This window comes from Crinia signifera, chromosome 6, assembly GCF_055691185.1.
Source record: "Crinia signifera chromosome 6, ASM5569118v1, whole genome shotgun sequence".
Classification (NCBI taxonomy): domain Eukaryota; kingdom Metazoa; phylum Chordata; class Amphibia; order Anura; family Myobatrachidae; genus Crinia; species Crinia signifera.
The window spans coordinates 11,597,477-11,622,642 of record NC_139222.1 but is presented as its reverse complement, the minus strand read 5'-3'; the positions used below and the strand labels follow the sequence as shown (position 1 = coordinate 11,622,642).

The window sequence follows — 25,166 nt, the reverse complement described above, 5'->3', positions numbered from 1 at the left end:
TAGTCTTCACACCATGTGGCATTTAAATAAATAAGGAGGTCTTGCTCAGGTGGTCTACACCTAGAATGGCTATCTAAGGTGGTCAACATTCGGCACATCTGTCTATGGTGGTGTCTGCCACTAGAAATGGCTAAGGTGGTCTACACCCCATTCACACATCCAGAACAGTCTTATATGGTGGTCTGCACCCTGCCCCGGCACCCACAATGGGTATCTAAGGTGCCTTGTACCCTGAGACATCTGGCTGAGTTTGCTCCAGATCCGGTATCTAAGGCCATCTGCGCCCTGTTACAGAACTGATCATCCTGCTCAGGAAATGATGGAGGTGATGTTTTTTTCTAATTAATCGATAAACTGATGGTCACTGATATTCCCAGCGGCCCCCCCCCCCCCCCCCCCCCCCCCGACCTCCCAACACTACCAGGGAGCCAGCGGGCGTAATATCTGCCCCCTAATCCGGGCTATATACAGGCAGCAGCAGCCAGTGTGTCCGGGGGCGGCAGCAGCAGCCAGTGTGTCCGGGGGCGGCAGCAGCGGGTTCGGGGTCTCCCCAGTGACGGCGGCTCCGTGCACGGCTGAGCAGTGTCACCTCCCCGGCTGCTGCCCGGCAACGGCACAGAGAGCTCCCCAGCGGCAGAGGGCGCTGCAGGCGGCGGTTCCATTGGACGCGTCACAGTCACTAGTGGAACATGATCACTTTCGGTGTATTCGCTGCCGCGCTGCGGCCATTTTCTCGGAGTCTCTGGAAGAGGGAAGTAGCGGGCGGCGCCGCAGACAGAGAAGTGTCCGGACTCGGAGCTCCGGGAGAGGCGGCCAGCGGGGTGTAAGTGCTGCAGTGTCGGTGTGAGCGGTGCTGGGGAAAGGGTTACACCTGACTCCCTGCACCCCTATATACCTGTGTGTGGCTGTGCCCCTATAGACCTGGGTGTGGCTGTGCCCCTATATACATGTGTGACACTGCCCCCAATATACCTGTGCCCCTATATACCTGGGTGTGGCTGTGCCCTTATGGACCTGGGTGTGGCTGTGCCCCTATGGACCTGGGTGTGGATGTGCCCCTATGGACCTGGGTGTGGCTGTGCCCCTTTAGACCTGCGTGTGACTGTGCCCCCATGGATCTGCGCGTGGCTGTGCCCCTATGGACCTCTGCGTGTGGCTGCGACCCTATGGACCTCTGCGTGTGGCTGCGACCCTATGGACCTCTGCGTGTGGCTGCGCCCCTATGGACCTCTGCGTGTGGCTGCGACCCTATGGACCTCTGCGTGTGGCTGCGACCCTATGGACCTCTGCGTGTGGCTGCGACCCTATGGACCTCTGCGTGTGGCTGCGCCCCTATGGACCTCTGCGTGTGACTGGGGAAGTGAGGGGGGTGTGGGAGCGTCACAGTGACGTCACTGTTATCTCTATTACTGACACAGGGACCTGACTGGGGAGGTGAGGGGGTCTGGGAGCGTCACAGTGACATCACTCTTATCTCTATTACTGACACAGGGACCTGACTGGGGAGGTGAGGGGGTCTGGGAGCGACACGGTGACATCACTCTTATCTCTATAACTGACACAGGACCTGACTGGGGAGGTGAGGGGGTCTGGGAGCGTCACAGTGGCATCACTCTTATCTCTATTACTGACACAGGGACCTGACTGGGGAGGTGAGGGGGTCTGGGAGCGTCACAGTGACATCACTGTTCTCTCTATTACTGACACAAGGACCTGACTGGGGAGGTGAGGGGGTCTGGGAGCGTCACAGTGACATCACACTTATCTCTATCACTGACACAGGGACCTGACTGGGGAGGTGAGGGGGTCTGGGAGCGTCACAGTGACATCACTGTTCTCTCTATTACTGACACAAGGACCTGACTGGGGAGGTGAGGGGGTCTGGGAGCGTCACGGTGACATCACTCTTATCTCTATTACTGACACAGGGACCTGACTGGGAGGTGAGGGGGTCTGGGAGCGTCACAGTGACATCACTCTTATCTCTATTACTGACACAGGGACCTGACCGGGGAGGTTTCTTTTCATCTGTACTTAGTGGAACCCATTTTGCATAAGTTATTGAAGTAAAAAATAAAAAAGACGGAGCTGGTGATGTCACACTCCCAGCTGGCAGCGAAGTTTGTTCATGCTGTACCTGCACAGCGCTGTCAGTGCCCAGAGTTAAGGAACACTTATCAGGCGCACAAAAAGATGAAATAAGCAGATCTATACTAAACATTTTATACTTGTCCAACTGTAAAACATAATACATTTGGTGATCTTGTAATACTGAATATATTGAATGCTAGAGTTCCCTCCTAAACACCATTATGGGTGCAGCCATGTTGAAATCGGTCACCTGACTTTCCTCAGCCACTCAGGGCCCTGCACCCAGATCAGCTGTTAGCAGCTTCCAATGGGTGAACACACAGTACTATAAAGGGAACTTCCTGACCAACCCAATATGCCAGTACAATGTCGCTTCTGCAGAAGTAACAGCTTGGTGCTGAGCTCCCTGGTACTTTGTATCCGCACGGTTCCAGTCTGGTTACTTCACATCTGTGCTCTGCTCCAGCTTTCAGTTCCAATGTAGATACACGGGGACTTGTTCCTAGCAGCAAACATCCGGTTCTAGTCTTGTCACCGATCCCCCTTCTGTTTCCGTCATCAGTCTGGTTCCTATTTAGTTACTATCCAGTTCCAGCCCAGTAATCAATATGGTTCTGTTATGTCTCTGCGGAATAACCTGTATAAACAAACATTAGTGGCAATGGGCATACACATAAACATTGGTGGTCAGTGGGCATACACATATATAAACAATGGTGGGCACTGGGCATACATATTTCACGCAAGGAATCCTACATTAATCACAAAGTATGTAAGTAGGCAAGCGCTATAGAGCGACGCATATTACGAGCATGATGTTGCAGACGAGCGCTCATCAATTAATTAGGAACAAGGCAGTGGGGTAAACTGAATGTCCTGTGGGGTGCCAATCAAGCCTGGCACTCAGAGTAAGAAGCAGAATGGACAAGTTAGGGTAATTGTAAGGACTGTGCTAATTACACGAGTTGTGTGCATGATGTGTGGTCAGCAGGCTACATGGTTGACATTGTGTCAACTGTTTTACAAAAAGCATGTGTAGGACAGTTGTTCATTTAAACCGAGGGGTTGTACTGTTTGTAGTTTATAGATCCACCTCGCTTCAAGTTGAAGGAGCTGGCGGCCTCTGTCACCTCCTCTGAAGTTCGGGGGTACACAATCAATGATATCGTCAATATATATATATATAAAAAATCTGGCGCAGGTGGACAGTGTCAGCAATAATGTATACATTACTGGCAATACAGTAATATATATAAACCCCGCCCATTATGTAAATAGCCTTTTCTATGAAAGATTTTCAGCAAAGTCTTTCGCCTCCTGAAAAGCTCTTGCTCTTTGGGGAAAATAGCTCAGTGTGTACGCACTACTTTGGTGAAAGATATATCTATCATAGATTTTGGCAAAGTCTTTTGAAGTGAAAATCTTCTAGTGTGTGTGGGCCTTAAGGCTTCACCTATAATAGCCATGTTTGTGTCCGGCCCCAGCCCGGTGCCACCAGGTATTATAGGGAACAAGGTGCCTAATACCTCTAAACTGGACGAGAGGAAAAACTAACTAAAACCCAGTAAACAAGCAAACAGACAGTGGCACAATTGTTCCCAATGGGTAATTTGAGGAATGACCCCCAAACGGACTCTAAAGGCCTAAGGGATACGGTCATTAGGTCTACACTAACTGGTTTGACATGGGTCTAGGTCGACAGGTAAGTAGGTCGACACAAGCAATAGGTTGACAGTCAAAAGGTCCACATGGGGTTTTTCACTGTTTTTTGAGCCGACATGTGCCGGCAGGCAGTATTTCATGCACTACCATCCACTAGGGTGTGGTGGGAGAATAAAATAATGTGCCCAAAGCATTGCGAGCAATGCGGGGTTATGCAGTGTACTTCAAACTGTGTCAATGTCGACTGATTTGACATTCGGGTCAAAAAACAGTGTTGACCTTGCCCATGTCGACCCAGTGCTTGTCAACCAAACCTAGTTGGTGTAGACCTAACAACCCAGGCCTAGTCAGAAGGTAAAAGCACAGAAGTAATGACCCCCACTGCTCTGTGTACAAAATATGGAAAATCACTCTGCATGGAGGTATAGGAAATAACAACATACACACGAGCACTGTTAATGAATGCTACTATGCATGAAGATGTTAAACAAAAGTAACTCACAAGTATAATGCTGGTAAATGCAACAATGCATAAAGATGTTACACAAAATAATTAACAAGTACAAAGGCGCACAGTGTTTTAGAAGCCACTTGACCTGGAAGAGAGACAAAAAAACTCTAAACAGAATCTCTCACAGAATGCTAGTAAGGCACAATGATGGCAAGGGGGTGCACTTATCTCAACCTCCTAGGTTCTGCAGGGCCTGTGTCCTACAGGACTGTTACTGGACTCAGAAACAGGGACTTGCGGCAGACAGCAATTCCAACAGCAAACTAAGGCAAGGCAGCAGCACGTGGAGTCTGGACAGCAGACCCACGGCTGGGAACTCAGGCTGGAACACTAACCAACAGACTGCACAGTGAGAAGCCACTGCTGTGGAACAAAACAGGAAATATAACCAGCAGGGAGCAGCTGGTCAGAATCCCTAATGACAGGTAATCAGCTAATGAGAAAAATCAGACCAGGTTGCTTAGCAACAGCTAAATAACAAACCAGCAGCAGCACACCTAACCGGTTCCAGTTCAGCCATCTATCTGGTTCTAGCCTGTCCCATTTCCTGTTGCTACCCCTCCTGTAGCACATATACATTCATGGATTGTACTAAATCATAAAAGCTATAACCTATAACAGAATGTAATGGACTGTATTTCCTATTTTAAGCAGCTTTTGCAGCCTGCTGGGAACAACAGCCAGGTAATCAGCACCTGTAACCTTGGCTTACACCTCTGCTGGGTACAGGGCTCCTGATGCTGGACAAGCTGGCCAGGAGATATACACAGTGCTGCTGCCTATCCCAAATACACTGCCAGCACATATAAACATAGATGTGAAGATGCATGTAATATATGTTCTTAGCAGCCCCCCGTCAGTAATATTCAGACATTATTAATGTATTTTATTTTGTGATTTAATTAGGGTGAAACACTGACCGATATTAAAGAACAAAATAAAGAGGGAGAAGAAGAGATGGATGTGAGGGGTGACCAGCAGTGTAAGGAGGAGGAAATCCCTGCAGGTATCAGTACAGGTGAGTAATAATCACTAAGTACAGAACAGAGGGTAACTCTGTGATGCTGCCGCAGTGAGTACTCGGAGAGTGAATGACAGGAAGGGACGGCTTGGGGGAGGTAACAGGAAGTGGCGGCAGGAGCGTCATTATCAGGGTGTGTTCCGTCCATTAGCCGTGACCATATATGTAGAGAAACACGGGCCAGTATCAGTACTGCAGCGGCCAGTCTGTGTGACCATAGAATCAGGGAGCCGATGTTCCCCATTTCTGTGATGGTGCCGTGTATGGTGAGGTGGTTGCTGAGGACCTTGCAATGGCTCCGGGGGCCGTGTCTCATCTTGGCTGGGCAGCTGCTCACGTGTGATGGTTACCAGGTCTGTAACCTCAGACATGGCAGCTGCGTAGGCTTCTGTGTACTAATCACATTCACATATTCTCCTTGTTCAGTCTCTACAGTATTATCTTATTCTATACCCTCTTCTGTCAGCTCAGACTAATGAGGGAAATGTATCTGCCCCGTGGGTAACGCTGGAGCCAACATCTCCTCTTACACCAATGTTCTCAGCTGTTCCCACAGCCTCCCCGCAGCCTGGTGCTGCTCCTACAAGGCACATTGCCGCAGTGATTCCATCATTAGTCAATGGGAGGAGACCCGGTGACATTAGTAGAAGTAGTTTATTTATTTATAAGGCGCCACAAAGTGTCCGCAGCGCCGTACATAGCAAACATAAAAACAATTTACAAGGTAACGTACAGGGTGCGTTGATAAAATGCAGCATAAATAGGGGTATAGCTGATAGGACTAAAATCAGCATCAGTTCAGAAGTAGGTTTTGAAATTGTTGAGGAGACTGAGGATGAAGTAGAGGAAGGGAAGAACAGGACAGGAGCACAGGTGAGGTAAAGAGGTAGGGTGAGTACGTGAGGAAGGAGGACCCTACTCATAAGAGTTAACAGACTAAAAGGAGGTGGGTGGACGAACGAAAAACAATAGGATAAGTAGGAATGGAGGCAGGATAGGAGGATCAAAAGAGGTTCGGAGGAGGAGGGATAGGCTAGTCAAAAGAAGTGGGTAAGGAAATCAGAAAGCCTGATGGGTGGCGGGAGGTTGTTCCAGTGCAGGGGGGGCAGCGCGAGAGAAGTCTTGGACACGGGAGTGGGAGGAGGTGATTAGGTGAGAGGTCAGTCGGAGGTCAGTGGTGGAGCGAAGAGGACGGGAGGGAGTGTGGATAGAGATCAGTGAAGAGAGGTAAGAAGCAGCTGAGGAGGAGAGAGAGCCTTGTAGGTGAAGGTGAGGAGTTTAAAGAGAACTCGGAAAGGAATGGGGAGCCAGTGAAGAGATAGCCAGAGGGGGAAGGTGGAGGCAGAGCAGCGGGAGAGGAAGATGAGCCTAGCAGCAGCGTTAACAATGGATTGGAGAGGTGCGAGGCGGGTGAGAGGTAGCCCGAAGAGAAGGATGTTGCAGTAGTCAAGGCGGGAGATGACAAGATAGTGAATGAGAATTTTGGTCGCGTCAGTGGAGAGGAATGGTCTGATGCGCGAGATGTTGCGGAGGTGAAAGCGGCAAGACTGTGAGAGCACGAATGTGGGGGGTGAAAGAGAGGGAGGAGTCAATGATGACACCGAGGCATCGCGTTTGGTCAGTGGAGGTGATCTCGGTTTCACCAATGCTGATGGAGATAGTGGGAGAAGAGGGGATGTTCGGGGGATGGAAGATTATTGGCTCCTGCGTTACCCACAGGGCAGAAACATGTATCACCTGTCATAGTGCCCGTTATCTCCCTGTGTTAAGGAGCCCATACACGCTGCAATGCGGCGGCTCCATTTTGTACTTTGAGATGCGCGCTCCTGCGCATCTCATTGTACAGTACAAAAAGTATGTGCTGCACAAACTTTTTGTACTAGCTTTTCATTGCATCGCATTGCATGCACAAGGCATGCGATGCGATGTGTACTATTAAAGTACAAAACGTACGCCCACAACGGAGCGTGTATGGGCTCCTATATGGTGTCTTCCATGTCCTAGAGCTTACAGTCCCCACCTACCAAGTACCACAGCCTATAACAGCCACTTTCCCAGATCTGCAGTCATTCACTGGTATTCTGCAGCCATCAGGACTTCAGCCCCAAGTAGTGTAAGCTCGAGATCACATACAGATATATTTACATGGAACAGACACCTCAGAGATTACTAAAAGTAAACCGCATGCCAGATCTTCACTATAGCACAGGTAATCCTCACTGAAGAGTATGCTCACCAATTGTCCAAGCAGCATTCTGTGTGATCTCCTTCTGTACCCTACTCCTCTGTCCTGCCCCATTCTCCAGCTCAGTCCTGATGTCCCCATTCTGTGTGATCTCCTTCTGTACCCTACTCCTCTGTCCTGCCCCATTCTCCAGCTCAGTCCTGATGTCCCTATTCTGTATGATCTCCTTCTGTACCTTACTCCTCTGTCCTGCCCCATTCTCCAGCTCAGTCCTGATGTCCCCATTCTGTGTGATCTCCTTCTGTACCCTACTCCTCTGTCCTGCCGCTGCCCCATTCTCCAGCTCAGTCCTGATGTCCCCATTCTGTGTGATCTCCTTCTGTACCCTACTCCTCTGTCCTGTCCCATTCTCCAGCTCAGTCCTGATGTCTCCATTCTGTGTGATCTCCTTCTGTACCCTACTCCTCTGTCCTGCCGCTGCCCCATTCTCCAGCTCAGTCCTGATGTCCCCATTCTGTGTGATCTCCTTCTGTACCCTACTCCTCTGCCCTGCCCCATTCTCCAGCTCAGTCCTGATGCCCCATTCTGTGTGATCTCCTTCTGTACCCTACTCCTCTGTCCTGCCGCTGCCCCATTCTCCAGCTCAGTCCTGATGTCCCCATTCTGTGTGATCTCCTTCTGTACCCCACTCCTCTGTCCTGCCCCATTCTCCAGCTCACTCCTGATGCCCCCATTCTGTGTGATCTCCATCTGTACCCTACTCCTCTGTCCTGCCGCTGCCCCATTCTCCAGCTCAGTCCTGATGTCCCCATTCTGTGTGATCTCCTTCTGTACCCCACTCCTCTGTCCTGCCCCATTCTCCAGCTCAGTCCTGATGTCCCCATTCTGTGTGATCTCCTTCTGTACCCTACTCCTCTGTCCTGTCCCATTCTCCAGCTCAGTCCTGATGTCTCCATTCTGTGTGATCTCCTTCTGTACCCTACTCCTCTGTCCTGCCGCTGCCCCATTCTCCAGCTCAGTCCTGATGTCCCCATTCTGTGTGATCTCCTTCTGTACCCTACTCCTCTGTCCTGCCGCTGCCCCATTCTCCAGCTCAGTCCTGATGTCCCCATTCTGTGTGATCTCCTTCTGTACCCTACTCCCTGTCCTGCCCCATTCTCCAGCTCAGTCCTGATGCCCCCATTCTGTGTGATCTCCTTCTGTACCCTACTCCTCTGTCCTGCCCCATTCTCCAGCTCAGTCCTGATGTCCCCATTCTGTGTGATCTCCTTCTGTACCCTACTCCTCTGTCCTGCTACTGCCCCATTCTCCAGCTCAGTCCTGATGTCCCCATTCTGTGTGATCTCCTTCTGTACCCTACTCCTCTGTCCTGCCGCTGCCCCATTCTCCAGCTCAGTCCTGATGTCCCCATTCTGTGTGATCTCCTTCTGTACCCTACTCCTCTGTCCTGCTACTGCCCCATTCTCCAGCTCAGTCCTGATGCCCCCATTCTGTGTGATCTCCTTCTGTACCCTACTCCTCTGTCCTGCCCCATTCTCCAGCTCACTCCTGATGCCCCCATTCTGTGTGATCTCCATCTGTACCCTACTCATCTGTCCTGCCCCATTCTCCAGCTCAGTCCTGATGCCCCCATTCTGTGTGATCTCCTTCTGTACCCTACTCCTCTGTCCTGCCGCTGCCCCATTCTCCAGCTCAGTCCTGATGTCCCCATTCTGTGTGATCTCCTTCTGTACCCTACTCCTCTGTCCTGCTACTGCCCCATTCTCCAGCTCAGTCCTGATGCCCCCATTCTGTGTGATCTCCTTCTGTACCCTACTCCTCTGTCCTGCCGCTGCCCCATTCTCCAGCTCAGTCCTGATGCCCCATTCTGTGTGATCTCCTTCTGTACCCTACTCCTCTGTCCTGCCGCTGCCCCATTCTCCAGCTCAGTCCTGATGTCCCCATTCTGTGTGATCTCCTTCTGTACCCTACTCCTCTGTCCTGCCCCATTCTCCAGCTCAGTCCTGATGTCCCCCATTCTGTGTGATCTCCTTCTGTACCCTACTCCTCTGTCCTGCCGCTGCCCCATTCTCCAGCTCAGTCCTGATGTCCCCATTCTGTGTGATCTCCTTCTGTACCCTACTCCTCTGTCCTGCCGCTGCCCCATTCTCCAGCTCAGTCCTGATGTCCCCATTCTGTGTGATCTCCTTCTGTATCCTACTCCTCTGTCCTGCCCCATTCTCCAGCTCAGTCCTGATGTCCACATTCTGTGTGATCTCCTTCTGTATCCTACTCCTCTGTCCTGTCCCATTCTCCAGCTCAGTCCTGATGTCCACATTCTGTGTGATCTCCTTCTGTACCCTACTCCTCTGTCCTGCCGCTGCCCCATTCTCCAGCTCAGTCCTGATGCCCCCATTCTGTGATCTCCTTCTGTACCCTACTCCTCTGTCCTGCCCCATTCTCCAGCTCAGACCTGATGTCCCCATTCTGTGTGATCTCCTTCTGTACCCTACTCCTCTGTCCTGCCGCTGCCCCATTCTCCAGCTCAGTCCTGATGCCCCCATTCTGTGATCTCCTTCTGTACCCTACTCCCTGTCCTGCCCCATTCTCCAGCTCAGTCCTGATGTCCCCATTCTGTGTGATCTCCTTCTGTACCCTACTCCTCTGTCCTGCCGCTGCCCCATTCTCCAGCTCAGTCCTGATGCCCCCATTCTGTGTGATCTCCTTCTGTACCCTACTCCTCTGTCCTGCCCCATTCTCCAGCTCAGTCCTGATGTCCCCATTCTGTGTGATCTCCTTCTGTACCCTACTCCTCTGTCCTGTCCCATTCTCCAGCTCAGTCCTGATGTCCCCATTCTGTGTGATCTCCTTCTGTACCCTACTCCTCTGTCCTGCCCCATTCTCCAGCTCAGTCCTGATGCCCCCATTCTGTGTGATCTCCTTCTGTACCCTACTCCTCTGTCCTGCCCCATTCTCCAGCTCAGTCCTGATGCCCCTGTTCTGTGTGATCTCCTTCTGTACCCTACTCCTCTGTCCTGCCCCATTCTCCAGCTCACTCCTGATGTCCCCATTCTGTGTGATCTCCTTCTGTACCCTACTCCTCTGTCCTGCTACTGCCCCATTCTCCAGCTCAGTCCTGATGCCCCCATTCTGTGTGATCTCCTTCTGTACCCTACTCCTCTGTCCTGCCCCATTCTCCAGCTCACTCCTGATGCCCCCATTCTGTGTGATCTCCATCTGTACCCTACTCCTCTGTCCTGCCGCTGCCCCATTCTCCAGCTCAGTCCTGATGCCCCCATTCTGTGTGATCTCCTTCTGTACCCTACTCCTCTGTCCTGCCCCATTCTCCAGCTCAGTCCTGATGTCCCCATTCTGTGTGATCTCCTTCTGTACCCTACTCCTCTGTCCTGCCCCATTCTCCAGCTCAGTCCTGATGCCCCCATTCTGTGTGATCTCCTTCTGTACCCTACTCCTCTGTCCTGCCCCATCGTCCAGCTCAGTCCTGATGTCCCCATTCTGTGTGATCTCCTTCTGTACCCTACTCCTCTGTCCTGCCCCATTCTCCAGCTCAGTCCTGATGTCCCCATTCTGTGTGATCTCCTTCTGTACCCTACTCCTCTGTGCTGCCTCTTCCCCATTCCCCAGCTCAGTCCTGATGTCCCCATTCTGTGTGATCTCCTTCTGTGCCCTACTCCTCTGTCCTGCCCCATTCTCCAGCTCACTCCTGATGTCCCCATTCTGTGTGATCTCCTTCTGTACCCTACTCCCCTGTCCTGCCCCATTATCCAGCTCAGTCCTGATGCCCCCATTCTGTGTGATCTCCTTCTGTACCCTACTCCTCTGTCCTGCCCCATTCTCCAGCTCAGTCCTGATGTCCCCATTCTGTGTGATCTCCTTCTGTACCCTACTCCTCTGTCCTGTTGCTGCCTCATTGTCCAGTTTCCTTACAGTTAGCATCTTAGTCACATCATAGTTGGGTCCTCATGCCCCGGGCATCCATACACCACGTGGTACGAGATGCCCGGTGACACCACGAGAGGAGTAGTGCCCCATATGTTTCCTTACATTTAGCATCTTAGTCACATCATAGTTGGGTCCTAATGCCCCGGGTATCTATACACCACGTGGTACAAGATGCCCGGTGACACCACGAGAGGAGTAGTGCACCGTATGTTTCCTTACAATAGGCATCTTAGTCACATCGCAGGTGCAGAGAAAAGCCTCTGATTGCACTACAGACTCTGGGCTGTGACTTGGTGTCGCACACGTACAGTCACAGATGACGCACAACAGAACGTGTGATATACGCTGCTGGCACTGCATTGTGGTGCTTTGTGTATGTGTTCAGCCTCAGTCACACACTGATGTACAAATGTCGCACACACCAGAGATCAGTGTACACTAGCAATGTCGTTCTTCCACCTCTGTCTGTTTTACTTCTCCAAATAAGATGCACATTTGGGATGAGAGACACTCTGTGCTGCTGTGGGGCACGGGGCCTGGCACGCAGAGGGCTATACGGTGCTTCTGCAGTAATTAAGGACTCATCTGTGGAAATGCTCCACAGTGTAACACAAGATCTCTCTTTCCATGCGTCTGTTATTCCCAAGAAGGAATTACCCTGATGGATAAACCCCATTTTGTTTTTCAGATTTGAAAATAGAAGATGACATCACAGGAAGTTCTCCAGGAGAAAACCGCATTCCTCTAACTATACATTCAGTCCATCACAGTGCAGATACATCGCCTGCTCCCGCCGATAGTGAGGAATGTTCTACTGATGCCACCGATAATGAGGAATGTTCCACTGATGACACCGATAATGAGGAATGTACCACTGATGACACCGATAATGAGGAATGTTCCACTGATGTCACCGATAATGAGGAATGTTCCACTGATGGCACCGATAATGAGGAATGTTCCACTGATGCCACCGATAATGAGGAATGTTCCACTGATGACACCGATAATGAGGAATGTTCCACTGATGCCACATTTGGTACACCTAGTACATCTCGCAAAGTATTTGCCTGTTGTGAATGTGATAAGTGTTTTCCATGTAAGTCAAAGTTAGTTGAACATCAGAGAACTCACACAGGGGAGAGGCCGTTTCCATGCTCTGAGTGTGGGAAATGTTTTAAAGTAAAGTCTTATCTTATAACACATCAGAGAGTTCACACAGGGGAGAAGCCATTTATGTGTTCTGTGTGTGGGAAATGTTATAAAATGAAAGCGCATCTTAATGTGCATCATAGAACCCACACAGGAGAGATGATGTTTCCATGTTCTGAGTGCGAGAAATGTTTTACACTTAAATCAGCTCTTGTCCTACATCATAGAACTCACACAGGTGAGAAGCCATTTTCATGTTCCGAGTGCGAGAAATGTTTTGCTTTGAAAGATGATCTTGTTAAACATCAGAGAACTCACACAGGTGAGAAGCCATTTCCATGTTCTGAGTGTGGGAAATATTTTGCACAAAAAAAAGATCTTGGGAGGCATCAGAGAATTCACACAGGGGAGAAGCCGTATGCATGTTCTGAGTGTGGGAAATGTTATACACAGAGAGCACATCTTGTCCTACATCAGAGAACTCACACAGGGGAGAAGCCGTATGCATGTTCTGAGTGTGGGAAATGTTTTCCACATAAATCAGCTCTTGTTGCACATCAGAGAACTCACACAGGGGAGAAGCCGTTTCCTTGTTCTGAATGTGGAAAATGTTTTATATATAAATCAAAACTTAATAGACATCAGCTAAGCCACACAGGGGAGAAGCAGTTTCCATGTGCTGAGTGTGAGAAATGTTTTGCCCTGAAAGGAGATCTTGTTAAACATCAGAGAATTCACACAGGGGAGAAGTTTTTATGCTCTGAATGTGGGAAATGTTTTACACAAAAACAAACGCTTTGTGCTCATCAGAGAACTCACACAGGGGAGAAGCCGTATGCATGTTCTGAGTGCGGGAAATGTTTTATATATAAACATCATCTGGTTAGACACCAGAAAATCCACACACAGGTGTAATGTAATACCCGGAAGATAAGGGAAATGATACAGGCTGGTTACATTACTCTGACAGTAAAAAGGAGAAATGTTGGCATAAATATGATGTATTCACTTATACCAAATTGTCAGGCGCTGTTTGATCTTAAATATTCATTATATAACCTTATTATTAATATCGGTCTCTATAGGATTTTTCGTGTCAGTGCATACACGAGTAGTCTAAGGGGGACATTTACTAAGATGTGTATTCTGCTTCACATGTGGTGTTGCTATGGGCAACCAATCAGAATCTACTTCCTGCCTGTCACAGTGTCACGATCGCGCTGCGGGGTCCTCCTCAGCGTTCGGCTCAGGTGTCCCTTTGATAGTCAGATATGAGCTGTCCCGGGGAAGCAGGAGGCTGACATCTCAGTGTTTGAATATTGGCTTCTTTATCCGGGATTAGTTGTAGATTCAGAGCATTTTCTACTTTGTCTCTCATTCGCCATTCAATGTGTTAAATAAGACGGTGGACAGCAGAAGGCAATTGTGAGGGTGAGAACTAATGCTGCCCATACACTTGTGAGTTATTACATGTAATCATTTGCTTTTGACCACATCTGGCTGATAGATGAAATGTTTGTATGCATTTTAATGGGACCATTAAACAGGATGCGCGGGCACGCCTTTGAACGCTGCACCGATAGATCGTATGTGCTGCACATCATTTCTGTTGAATTGCAGGAGCGATCCCATGTAGTTTTTAACCACATGCAATCGCTCAAATGCAATCCACGGGTGGGGGGGGGGGGGGGGGGGCAGCGGAGAGAACGCTTTCAGTGGCTTGGGGAGAGGGGGCCGAAGGGAGCGCTGGAGGTGTGGGAGAGGGCAACATTGTATTGTAGCGCTAGCGGGAGTCAGCGGTGGTGGCAGAATTATTTAAAACACTGGGCAGCCCTCTGATAGGCTGAGACAGCTTAGCCAATCAGAGGGCTGCCCAGTGTTTTAAACAATTTTGCCACCACTGCTGACGCCCGCTAGCACTACACTACAATGCGGTCCTCTGCCAGCACCTGATGTGCCATCTCAAGATGGCATGGACATCGGGTGCTGAAAAGGGGCACTTTTTACACCGCAAGATGCAATCGGGTTTGATGGACATCGCACTTCGATGTTGCATCAAATCCGATAGCATAAGTGTATGGGCAGCATTACTTTTGATATATATGTATATATTCCCTATTTTCTTAAGGCTGTCTCATTCTGTGGTGGTGAGTGTTCCTGCAATGCCGATTCTGTATCAGGGGCCCATCTGCACCAATGCACAGAAAAGCAGAAGCGTTCTCTTTTCATTTTCACTCCAACTTGCTGATGACCAAATGCTCTCGCATCTGCGGTGATCATATTACTGCCATACCTCACTGTGTCCCCTAGTCTCCTCCCACCTTAGAGGCTAAGCCGTGATTGGCCTGGTTAGCACCTGATTAGGAGACTACCAGGGAATACCTGGTGCTGTAATCTCTCAGACAGCAGAAGCGCAGGAACTATTCCCAGTGGAGTATTCTATACAGCCAGATCTGTTCTGTTCCTCTGCATCTCTCATCTGTCAGCCTTTAGGACGCTAACTGGTGCTGAGCAATATTATAAATGTATTCACTGGAACCTATGGATACTAAATATTGTATCTATTGCTGAGTACGGAATGTTCTCATTCAGTGTCATGCGTTATAACTGACATTTCCTTGCCGATGTCACCTATTGTAGTGACTTACATCTTATTACTGGTGGTGGCCATTTATAGGAGATAATCCATAGTGTAACCATTGTATGTGATCACAAAGACCTTTCCTATCATTATAAGGATTTCTGCATTTATATGTATTGATTATGTCTTTCATGTTTGTCTTTATTGCTAAATATATGACGCTATTTTAAACTATCTTCTGAATAAAAGTTTTTTTAATTAATTCACTGATCATTTTATCCCCTGTTGTTCTTCTTTGGTTTTCTACGACTGACTGTTGTTTTCAGTTATTGCACTGAACCTACCTTGGAAGCACCGCCAACCTGATACCACATGGGATTACCGGTAATGTGGTTTTGATGTTGGTAAAATTTGATTATTTACTTATGTTATACTTCAGTGCCTGTGCGAATCCTCCCCGACAGTGTGTATGGTTGCAGACCCGTCAGGTTGTTTTAAAAAGTGATGTGGGTCTTTAGAGCCTGTATGAGAGGTAAAGAATTCCAGAGGTAGGGGGCAGCATGTGATAAGTCTTGGAGTTAGGAGTGGGAGGAAGTAATCCCTGGGCAGTAGAGGTGGCGTGCATTATCAGAGCGAAGAGGGCGGGCAGGAGTGTAAAGGGCGATGAGGTCAGAGATGTGAATGGGTGAGTAAGTGTTGGAAGCTTAAATTGGATTCTGAAAGGGAAGGGAAGCCAGTGAAAGAAACTATGATATTCTTGTAACCTTTCTTATTTCTGTGACAATGAGATTTGAAGTTTGGACCTGGATTAAAAATCTAAATCTTAGTTCTGGTTTTCTGCGTTTTCCAACCCAAGACCGAGAGCATGTTACCATTTTCTTTATGTATTAATAAATTTGTGTGCATGTAAGAGTCAGTGCTTGCCCTGGGCATTGGCATACACACGGTACTCTGGCTGGTGGCAGTAACTGATTTGATTTAGCACATGCGCTGAGGTAGTCAGTAAGGTGTCACCGGCAGTGATATTTTGCCACGCCTAAAATAGTAGAATTTATCACCCTTTCAGACCTGACCTCTGACAGACTGATTAGAGGAGAATTACAACTAATTGAACTTCAAAAATAAAAAATTCCTTGGGGACAGATTCAATATACCACCCAGAGACAAGAAGAAACCAATTAAGACTTTAGAGAAAAAAACATTGACGAGCAGTTCAGTATACAAAAGACCCAACCTAACATACCAGCAGTATATGACATCACTACATACCAGCAGTATACGACATCACTACATACCAGCAGTATATGACATCACTGCATACCAGCTGTATATGACATCACTACATACCAGCAGTATACGACATCACTACATACCAGCAGTATATGACATCACTACATACCAAAGCAAGACAAGAAACAGAGACCCCAGCAGAAAACAATATTCTAGCTGATGAGACAACGAATACATCGATATCTGAACAATCGTTTTCAATACATGAAGTAGAAACACCGTTAGAAGAAAACGCACATTACGACCATCTAGCTAGGATTTCACTAGAACAAGGATGGGAATCAAGCAGAACAGAGGGACATACCATCAGATTCTCAATATTAAAAACAGAATTCGCAATACATCAGGGTACATCTGAGAAAGGATCAGAACTAGAATCAAACACTGACCAAAGAACATCTAAACAACATCAGACCTCACCAAGGGGGTTATTCTAGTTCACTCTTTCTGACAAAATCCTTCTTAGATGGACAAAACCATGTGCACTGCAGGTAAGGGAAAATGTTACTTGTGCAGAGATAATTAGATTTGGGTGGGGTTTTACTTCAAAGTGAGATCTATATTGCAGTGTAAAATAAAAGCAGCCAGTATTTACCCTTCTCACAAACAAAATAACTCACCCAAATCTAATTCTCTTTGCACATTTTACATCTGCCCTCCTGCAGTGCACATGGTTTTGTCCATCTAAGAAGGATTTTGTCAGAAAGAGTGAACTAGAATAAGGCCCCAAGTGAGACAACAAGCACCCAGACATGTGTCGACATAGCACCTCTTTTTTTAGGGGTGAAACACACAGCACCTCCATAAATAAAGAAAGCAACGAGATGGAGAAATGTAACAAACACAATAAGAGGACTAGAAGAGGGTGCAGAGGAGGAGGTGGCAAGAAAGAGAGTAAGACACAGGAGGGGGAAATAGGAAAAGGAATATTCATTTTAAGCAACCATATCATGACAAAAGAACATACAAAATTACTATGTAAAGGGCTAAAGTTCACTCCTACCAATCAATGAGACAAGTTCCAGACGTACCTTGATTTACATAATTTTACAGGAAAACTCACATAACAAGAAGTTTTTTGCAAATACAACGCCAGCACCAATAAGAAACACTGATAATGGGGACCAATACAAACATACACACCAAAAACCAGCATCGACCTTCTACCCCAGCTACATGAAAGGCGCACAGGGAGACAGTTTCACAAAGATGGTAGAAAAAGATCTAGAAAAACTAGACATACACAATCATGACAGAAACCTAACTATTATTATTATTATTATAATTTTATTTATAAGGCGCCACAAGTGTTTCGCAGCGCCGTACAAAGGAACAATACAGGGAGACAAAACTTGGCATAACATTGAATAAATAACAAAAATACAGTACAAATAAAGAGCACCACAGTTCAATACACATTACAGCTTAAATGTAAGTAGTGAGGACCCAATCAACATACAACTAGAGGCTTGAGGCCAATGATGGAGATGAGTATGAAGATGGTCACTGAGTGTTGGAGTAAAGGAGAGCTGTGAGTGAAATGTGAAGAGAAGTGGGCTTTGACAACAGGAGGGAAGAGGGCCCTACTCGGAGGAGCTTACAATCTAGTAGGAAGGGGAGACAGACAGATTACAAGAGGTGCAAGCGAGGGGGTGGTGGTTAGATAGCAGGATGTAAACAGGCAAGGGGTCGGAGAACCAGCTGGTTTATGCAGTGGAAGGGTACGCTTTGATGAATAGGTGAGTTTTCAGTGCCCGTTTGAAGCTTTGCAAGGTCGGGGAGAGTCTAATGGAGCGAGGGAGTGCGTTCCACTGAAGGGGTGCAGCACGGGCAAAGTCCTGTACTCTAGCATGGGAAGCAGTGATCAGGGTGGAGGAGAGACGACAGTCGTCAGCTGACCGTAGAGGGCGGGAGGGTGTATGAATGAATAATAACTAGAAAAGAAATATCAGCATTACAGGATCTACAAAACAATCACTCAATAATAATAATAAAACCAGTTGACAAAGGGGGAGGGATTATAATTCTTAATAAAGCCGATTACCTAGAGCAGTGGTTCTCAATGCCGGTTCTCAGGACCCCCCAACAGTGCATGTTTTCCAGGTCTCCACACAGTGGGCCTTATTCTAGTTCACTTTTAGAGGCAAATTCCTTCTCAAATGGACAAAACCATGTGCACTGCAGGGGGGCAGATATAACATGTGCAGAGAGAGTTAGATTTGGGTGGGGTTTTTCTTCAAAGTGAGATCTATATTGCAGTGTAAAAATAAAGCAGTCAGTATTTTCCCTGTACAGAAACAAAATAACTCACCCAAATCTAATTCTATCTGCACCTGTTACATCTGCCCCCCTGCAGTGCACATGGTTTTGTCCATCTGAGAAGGAATTTGCCTCTAAGAGTGAACTAGAATAAGGCCCAGAATCACAGATGAAATAATTAGCTCCACCTGTGGATCTTTTAAAATCTGTCAGTGAATAATGAGTGCACCTGCTGGGTGACATGGAAAACGTCCTTGAGGACGAGGTTGAGAACCACTGACCTAGAAGAATCACAGAGAATTCTGGGGGATACAAAAACATACTCCCGACTAAAACAAGACCCAACCATTAAATTCAAACAAGAGTTAGACAAACACTTACTAGAAGGACATACAATGGGGATCCTGAAACAAAAAGTATTACAATTCATACAGACCAACCATCCAGTTATACCAGTGTTTTACTATCTCCCGAAAATCCACAAAAATGCTGTAAAGCCTGGTAGGCCAATAAATCATCAAACCTCTCACGATACTTGGATACCTTTTTGCAGCCATATGTTCAAAAACAGATCATTTCTAAGAGACACCACACATATACTAGACAAACTTCAAAATACCCAATGGGACCAAGACCTCTGGATGGCCACATCCATTGTTACATCATTATATTCAGTGATAGAACATGAGCAAGGGCTAGAAAGTATTAAATACCATCTCACACAGGATAAAGATTTAGCAACAGAACAGATACAATTCATTATCACCAGCATAGATTTCATTCTTAAACACAATTATGTCTGGTTTGAGAATTGGTTTTTTATGCAGACCACTGGGACAGCAATAGGCACGAGATTCGCCCCCAGAAACGCCAACCTCTTCCTGAGTTGGTGGGAGGACCACCACATATGGGGGGAGGTGACTAGAGGCGAATCTCGTGCTACGGACAAGGTACATAGATGATGTGCTCTTCATCTGGAGAGGGGATGAGCAGTCATTAAAATAATTCATTTCACACAAACAATAACAAGAACAATCTAATTTTCACAACCAAAAAATAAGTACATTTCCTCGACCTAAACATTTACACAGACAAATCTTGGATTCAAACAAAAACATAATTAAAAAAACAGTAGATGTAAACAGCTACATATTGTCAACCAGTTGGCATCACCCAAACTGGATGAATTCAGTCCCCAAAAGCCAGTTTATGAGACTAAGATGAAACTGCTCCAACATTTTATACTACATAAAACAAGGGAATGAACTGGCCAGTGAATTCAAAGAAAAACAATATGAAGAAAACAAAATCAGTGAAGCCTTTCAACAAATTCAACAGACCAATAGAGAAGACCTATTGAAATACAGAGATAAAGGAGCAGATAAAGATCCAATCCTTAATGAGGTACTTTTCATCACACAATACTCCAAACAATCAGGACAATTCTAATCAAACACTGGCCAATACTATTAGAAGATAAAGTTCTGGCAGACCATCTCCCACAAATACCAAAACTTATATTCAAAAAGGTACCTGATTTAAAACAAAAGTTAATAAACAACCAAATCCCCCCAAAACCTGCCATACAAACAACAATAGATCAGTGCCCCCCTAACAAAAGGTTTCTTCTATTGTGGAAACTTTGCCGGTTGTAACAACCAAAAACAGAGAAGCACCAGACCCACCACCGACTTTAAATCCTTTGTCAATGACGAAATATTTAAAATAAAGCAAGAAATCACATGCGACAGTAAGGGTGTCATTTATCTCCTGAAATGTGGGTGCAACAAACAATGCGTTGGCAGAACTACCAGACAACTAAAAGAGCGTATATACGAGCACTTAAGGAACATAAAAAGAGGGTACAAGGAACACAATATCTCAAGACACTTCAAACTTCACCATGATAGTGACCCACAGGTGGGTAGGCGGGGTCTCCGGGAGCCAGCCAGCATGTTGTCTAGGACAGGAGCAGGCAGGAAGCCGGGTGGGGGAGAGAGTTCTCAGTGAGCCGGGTGGGTAGTGGGGTCTCCGGGAGCCAGCACGCAGGACACTTCTTAGGCTGTCTGTGCGGCCTGCGCAGCGTGACCTATGACCTCATCACACTGCGCAGGGCCGCACTGCCAGGTGCAGGGGAAGTCTGGCAGCGTCTGAGCGATGCTCAGACGCTGCCCAGCATTAGACTGCGCAGATCCTGAAATCCCGGGATTGGATACACCAATCCCGGTGTTTTGGGGGCCAAATCCCGGGATCCCGCCAATAATGATCCCGGGATCCCGCCGATAATGATCCCGGGATTGGCCACCCTACCCACAATCATTGAAAATTGTGGGTATAGAATTGTTACATCCAAACTGGAGGGTGGAAGACTGTACACATAAAATCAACAAAGCAGAATTAAAATGAATGTAAAAACATAAAACATTTGCACCAAGAGGGCTCAACCTACACAATGAGGTTAAATCAATCATTGGCAAAAAATAGCGCACAAGAACAAATCTAAACATGGAGTGTACACATGTGCAACACCTTCACCATCTGGGGCTATCAGTTGAGAGTGGACGCCGGCACCCCTAAGCTGCACCAGTCCCTCTCCTCTGAAAACCTGCAGCAACAAACCAGCGGGCTTTTAAAGGGGTACCCGAAGACATAATTTATCTGATAAGCGGGACGCCGCATTTAGATAACTCTTAACTTTTAAAGAAACTGTGGACAGAGATTTATTTCAACTGGGAACAGATTGGACACTGTTCCTAACTTTCACTCACAGATCAGGAGATCGTTGCCATTAATCTGACACACGCGCTCAGGGCCCGGTGTACAGACCATAGCACGAGACTACAGATCTGTCAGTCTTAAGGACATTCAATTTGTTTATGATACTGAATTGTTGTATGCATTATCTATCACTTATTTTACTTAGTAAAAGCATTTAAAAGTTTACCACTGCGTTAATTCTACCATCATTCATGTACAACATATGTTCCCCCATACCCAACCAAAGACAAAGCGCAATCTACAATTTCTTTACGCCTAAAATAGTGACAAACTGGTCATTTGGCACATAATGTCACACAGTAGTGCCCCTTATCACATGCCCCATGGTAGTGCCCCTTACACATTATGTTACATAGTACTGCCCTTAATACACATTAAACCACATTATAGTACTCCTTACACGTCATACTAGTCCATATACACATGCACAACAGTATTGCTTCTTTCACATTATGCCACACATAGTGCCCCTTATACCACACAGCAGTGCCCCTTACACATTATGCTGCATAGTAGTGTCTCAAACATTATTCCACACTGTAGTAACCCTTACACATTATCTCACACACTAGCACTCCTTATAGACATGCCACACATAGTGCCCCTTATACCACACAGCAGTGCCCCTTACACATTATGCTGCATAGTAGTGTCTCACACATTATTCCACACTGTAGTACCCCTTACACATTATCTCACACAATAGCACTCCTTATAGACATGCCACACATAGTGCCCCTTATACCACACAGCAGTGCCCCTTACACATTATGCTGCATAGTAGTGTCTCACACATTACTCCACACTGTAGTAACCCTTACACATTATCTCACACACTAGCACTCCTTATAGACATGCCATACAGTAGTGCCCCATATACACATTATACCACACAGCAGTGCCCCTTACACATTATGCTGCATAGTAGTGTCTCTTACACATTACTCCATACTGTAGTACCCCTTACACATTATTACACACACTAGCACTCCACATGCCACACAGTAGTCCGCCTTATACATCATGTGACACTAGTACCCCTTAAACAAATGCCATACAGTAGTAACTGTAGGAGGCAAATTATTTTTAAGCATGACAAGATATTTGTCGCAGATGCAAGCTGCATCTATTAGCATAGCGAACCTCTGGTGCGGTTATGTGCACTTTATCACTTTTAAGAGAGTACAATAGCATATACTGTTGTATTGTGGTCAAACGCACAGATTTAATTAGCAAAGTAAAGATAACAGCAAAGTATGTATAGGACAGCCAACAGATAATTACAGCAAAGAGAGAACCACAACCTATACATACATACATACATACATACATACATACATACATACATACATACATACACAAGTGCCCCCCTGGATCCAGGATGTTCGTCGTCAAGTAGAAGTCTTCAGAGTGTTACCAAAACTGATCCAAGTAGCAGATATTTATACACTGTCTCCAAAAGCACATAATGCATCAGGTAAAGTCTTCTCTCATTGGTCCAAGGGTCACACCCTCCAAGTATTTGACGCCCATAGGCTAGCTCACATGAGGATGAGGGCTTTGTTTTTCTTCACAAGCATGCAGCCTTGCCTTTGGAATCCCCCTGTTAAAGCCTCTGGCTCTTAACAGGGAGATCTCAACAGCCACCCTGTCAAAGCCAGATACCGCAAATCCGGGTGTAGACCCGGTCCCTGAGAGAGCATGTCTGTGCGTAGAGGTAGACGGATCAGAGGGGTCACTGACAGGGCCTGCAGATTCGAGAACCAGATTCGTCTGGGCCAATATGGAGCCACTATGATCAAGGTGTCGCCCTCCACCTTCAACTTTTGAATTACCTGCAGGATGAGGGAAATCGAAGCCGACAGTGCGTCCACCATGCAAGCCCCTGGATCCGTACAGGGTATCCTTGTGGTTGTGGCATGATGCCATCAAGTCCACCTCAGGCCTGCCCCAATGGCGCACCAGTAACTGGAACACCTATGGATGGAGGGCCCATTCGCCCGCATTCAGGGTCTGATGACTCAGGAAGTCCGCTTCCCAATTGAGGACTCCTGGGATTAAGATCACTGAGAGAGCAGGAATCTTTTTCTTCGCCCATTGGAAGATGGGGCATGACTCCACCATGACAGCCCGACTGCGAGTGCCAGTGGTTGATAAGCCACCTTCGTTGCATTGACTGACTAAGCCAGGGTTCCGCCAAGTAAAGGGCCCAGAAGATTGCCCTCAGTTTGAGGACATTGATGGAAATCTGGGCCTCCAGCGTGGTCCAAAGGCCCTTAAATGACCTTTGGCAAGTGAGGAGGGTCCACCAGAGGATCCAGAATGGTCTTTCCACAGTGATGTGGTGGTCCATGAGAAACATACAGCTGATGATAAAGCTAAAGGTTAGGGAGTAGCCTCGGGAGACAACATCCCTAAACCATGCATCCACCGTGGATTGCAGCCAGATGGCCGAAAACCCCAACAGATGGCCGCCCACCTTGGGATCCCCCAGGTGGAGGCCCACCCCGTCATGTGGAGGGTTTGCCCTCTGACTTAGGGACAAGGCACCTGGTGGCCCAGGGAAGCTTACCCTTAGGCTTGAAGGATCTGGCCCCTTAGGGTTGGTATCTAGAGAAGGCCTGTCCCTTAACCCAGCCCTGAAAGCAAAAGTACTGTAAGGCAACCTGGGGATAAGTAGGGGTGGATGGCAGGAAAGCTACCTTAGAAGCTGCCACCGCAGTTACAGAGTAGCAAAAGGGAACCATCAAAGGGAAGTGCTTTTAAAGTTTTAGGGTCCACCATCCAAGAGCACAGCTACAAGGATCTGCGGGCAGCCACAGCCGAAACTGACACCCTAGAGGTGAGGGTGGCAGAATCAAGGGCTCCCTCCCCCAAATAGAGTGCAGCCTGATTTACCATGTTAATAGTAGGTAGCAGGTCACTTGCGGGCACACCCTCGGCAGCACCAGCCATGAAAGTAGTTGCCCACTCTGTTAAGGCCTTAGCCACACAGGCTGATGCCAGGGAAGGCCTGGCCCCTGCACCAGCAGTGATGTAAATGAGTTTTAGGAAGTTTTCCAACTTCCTATCAGCAGGGTCCTTAAGAGACGCGGTTGGAATGGGTAGCGTGGTGGATCTCACCAGCTTCGCCACATGTGCGAGTACCTTGGGTGGCATTTCCCAGTGGACTCTTTCCTCCTGGTGGAGGGGGTCAAAATAAGGAACTCTTTTAGGCAAGTTAAACTTCCTATTTGGCACCTCCCATGCCTAAGTGATGACTTTGGTCAGGTTTTCCGACTTTGGGAATAAAGCCAAACTGCGCTTAGGGGTCCTCTAATTTAAGGACCTCTTTTACTGCTGTAACCAAGGCTGATACATTAAGATGGGATGGGGGGTCCGCCCTATCTAAATTGTCCCCCACGTCCACTGCATCATCTACGTCTTCCTCATCATCTTCCTCCTGTGTCAGTGTCATGCTGACGGAAGGGCTGGGATGTGGGGGGAGTCCCTGATGAAGGCCCTGCGTCTATCGGGCCCACCCTGCTGAGTAGCGGCAGATACCGACCCCACCCAGGGAGTATCCAATGCGGGGGGCCACTCTGACCAAAGGTGGCCTCAGGGGTGGTGCTGCTGAGACTGTATCAATTATTTGTGTAAGTGATGAGGCCCAAGCAGGCTCCTGAGAGGAGGCTGAAGGCATGGGCGGTGCCTG

At 47.6% G+C, this 25,166-nt stretch overlaps 1 protein-coding gene across 1 annotated transcript in view; it reads left to right on the top strand.

Moving 5' to 3' along the window:
- Positions 1–14,238, top strand: part of LOC146007442 (uncharacterized) — a 50,393-nt gene extending 36,155 nt beyond the window's left edge. The window contains exons 6-8 of the mRNA XM_083145791.1: positions 504–823; positions 5,171–5,282; positions 12,101–14,238. Coding sequence (XP_083001917.1) covers positions 504–823; positions 5,171–5,282; positions 12,101–13,479 — 1,811 coding nt within the window. The 3' untranslated portion in view covers positions 13,480–14,238. The remainder of the gene's footprint in view (positions 1–503; positions 824–5,170; positions 5,283–12,100) is intronic.
- The last annotated feature ends 10,928 nt before the right edge of the window (positions 14,239–25,166 follow it).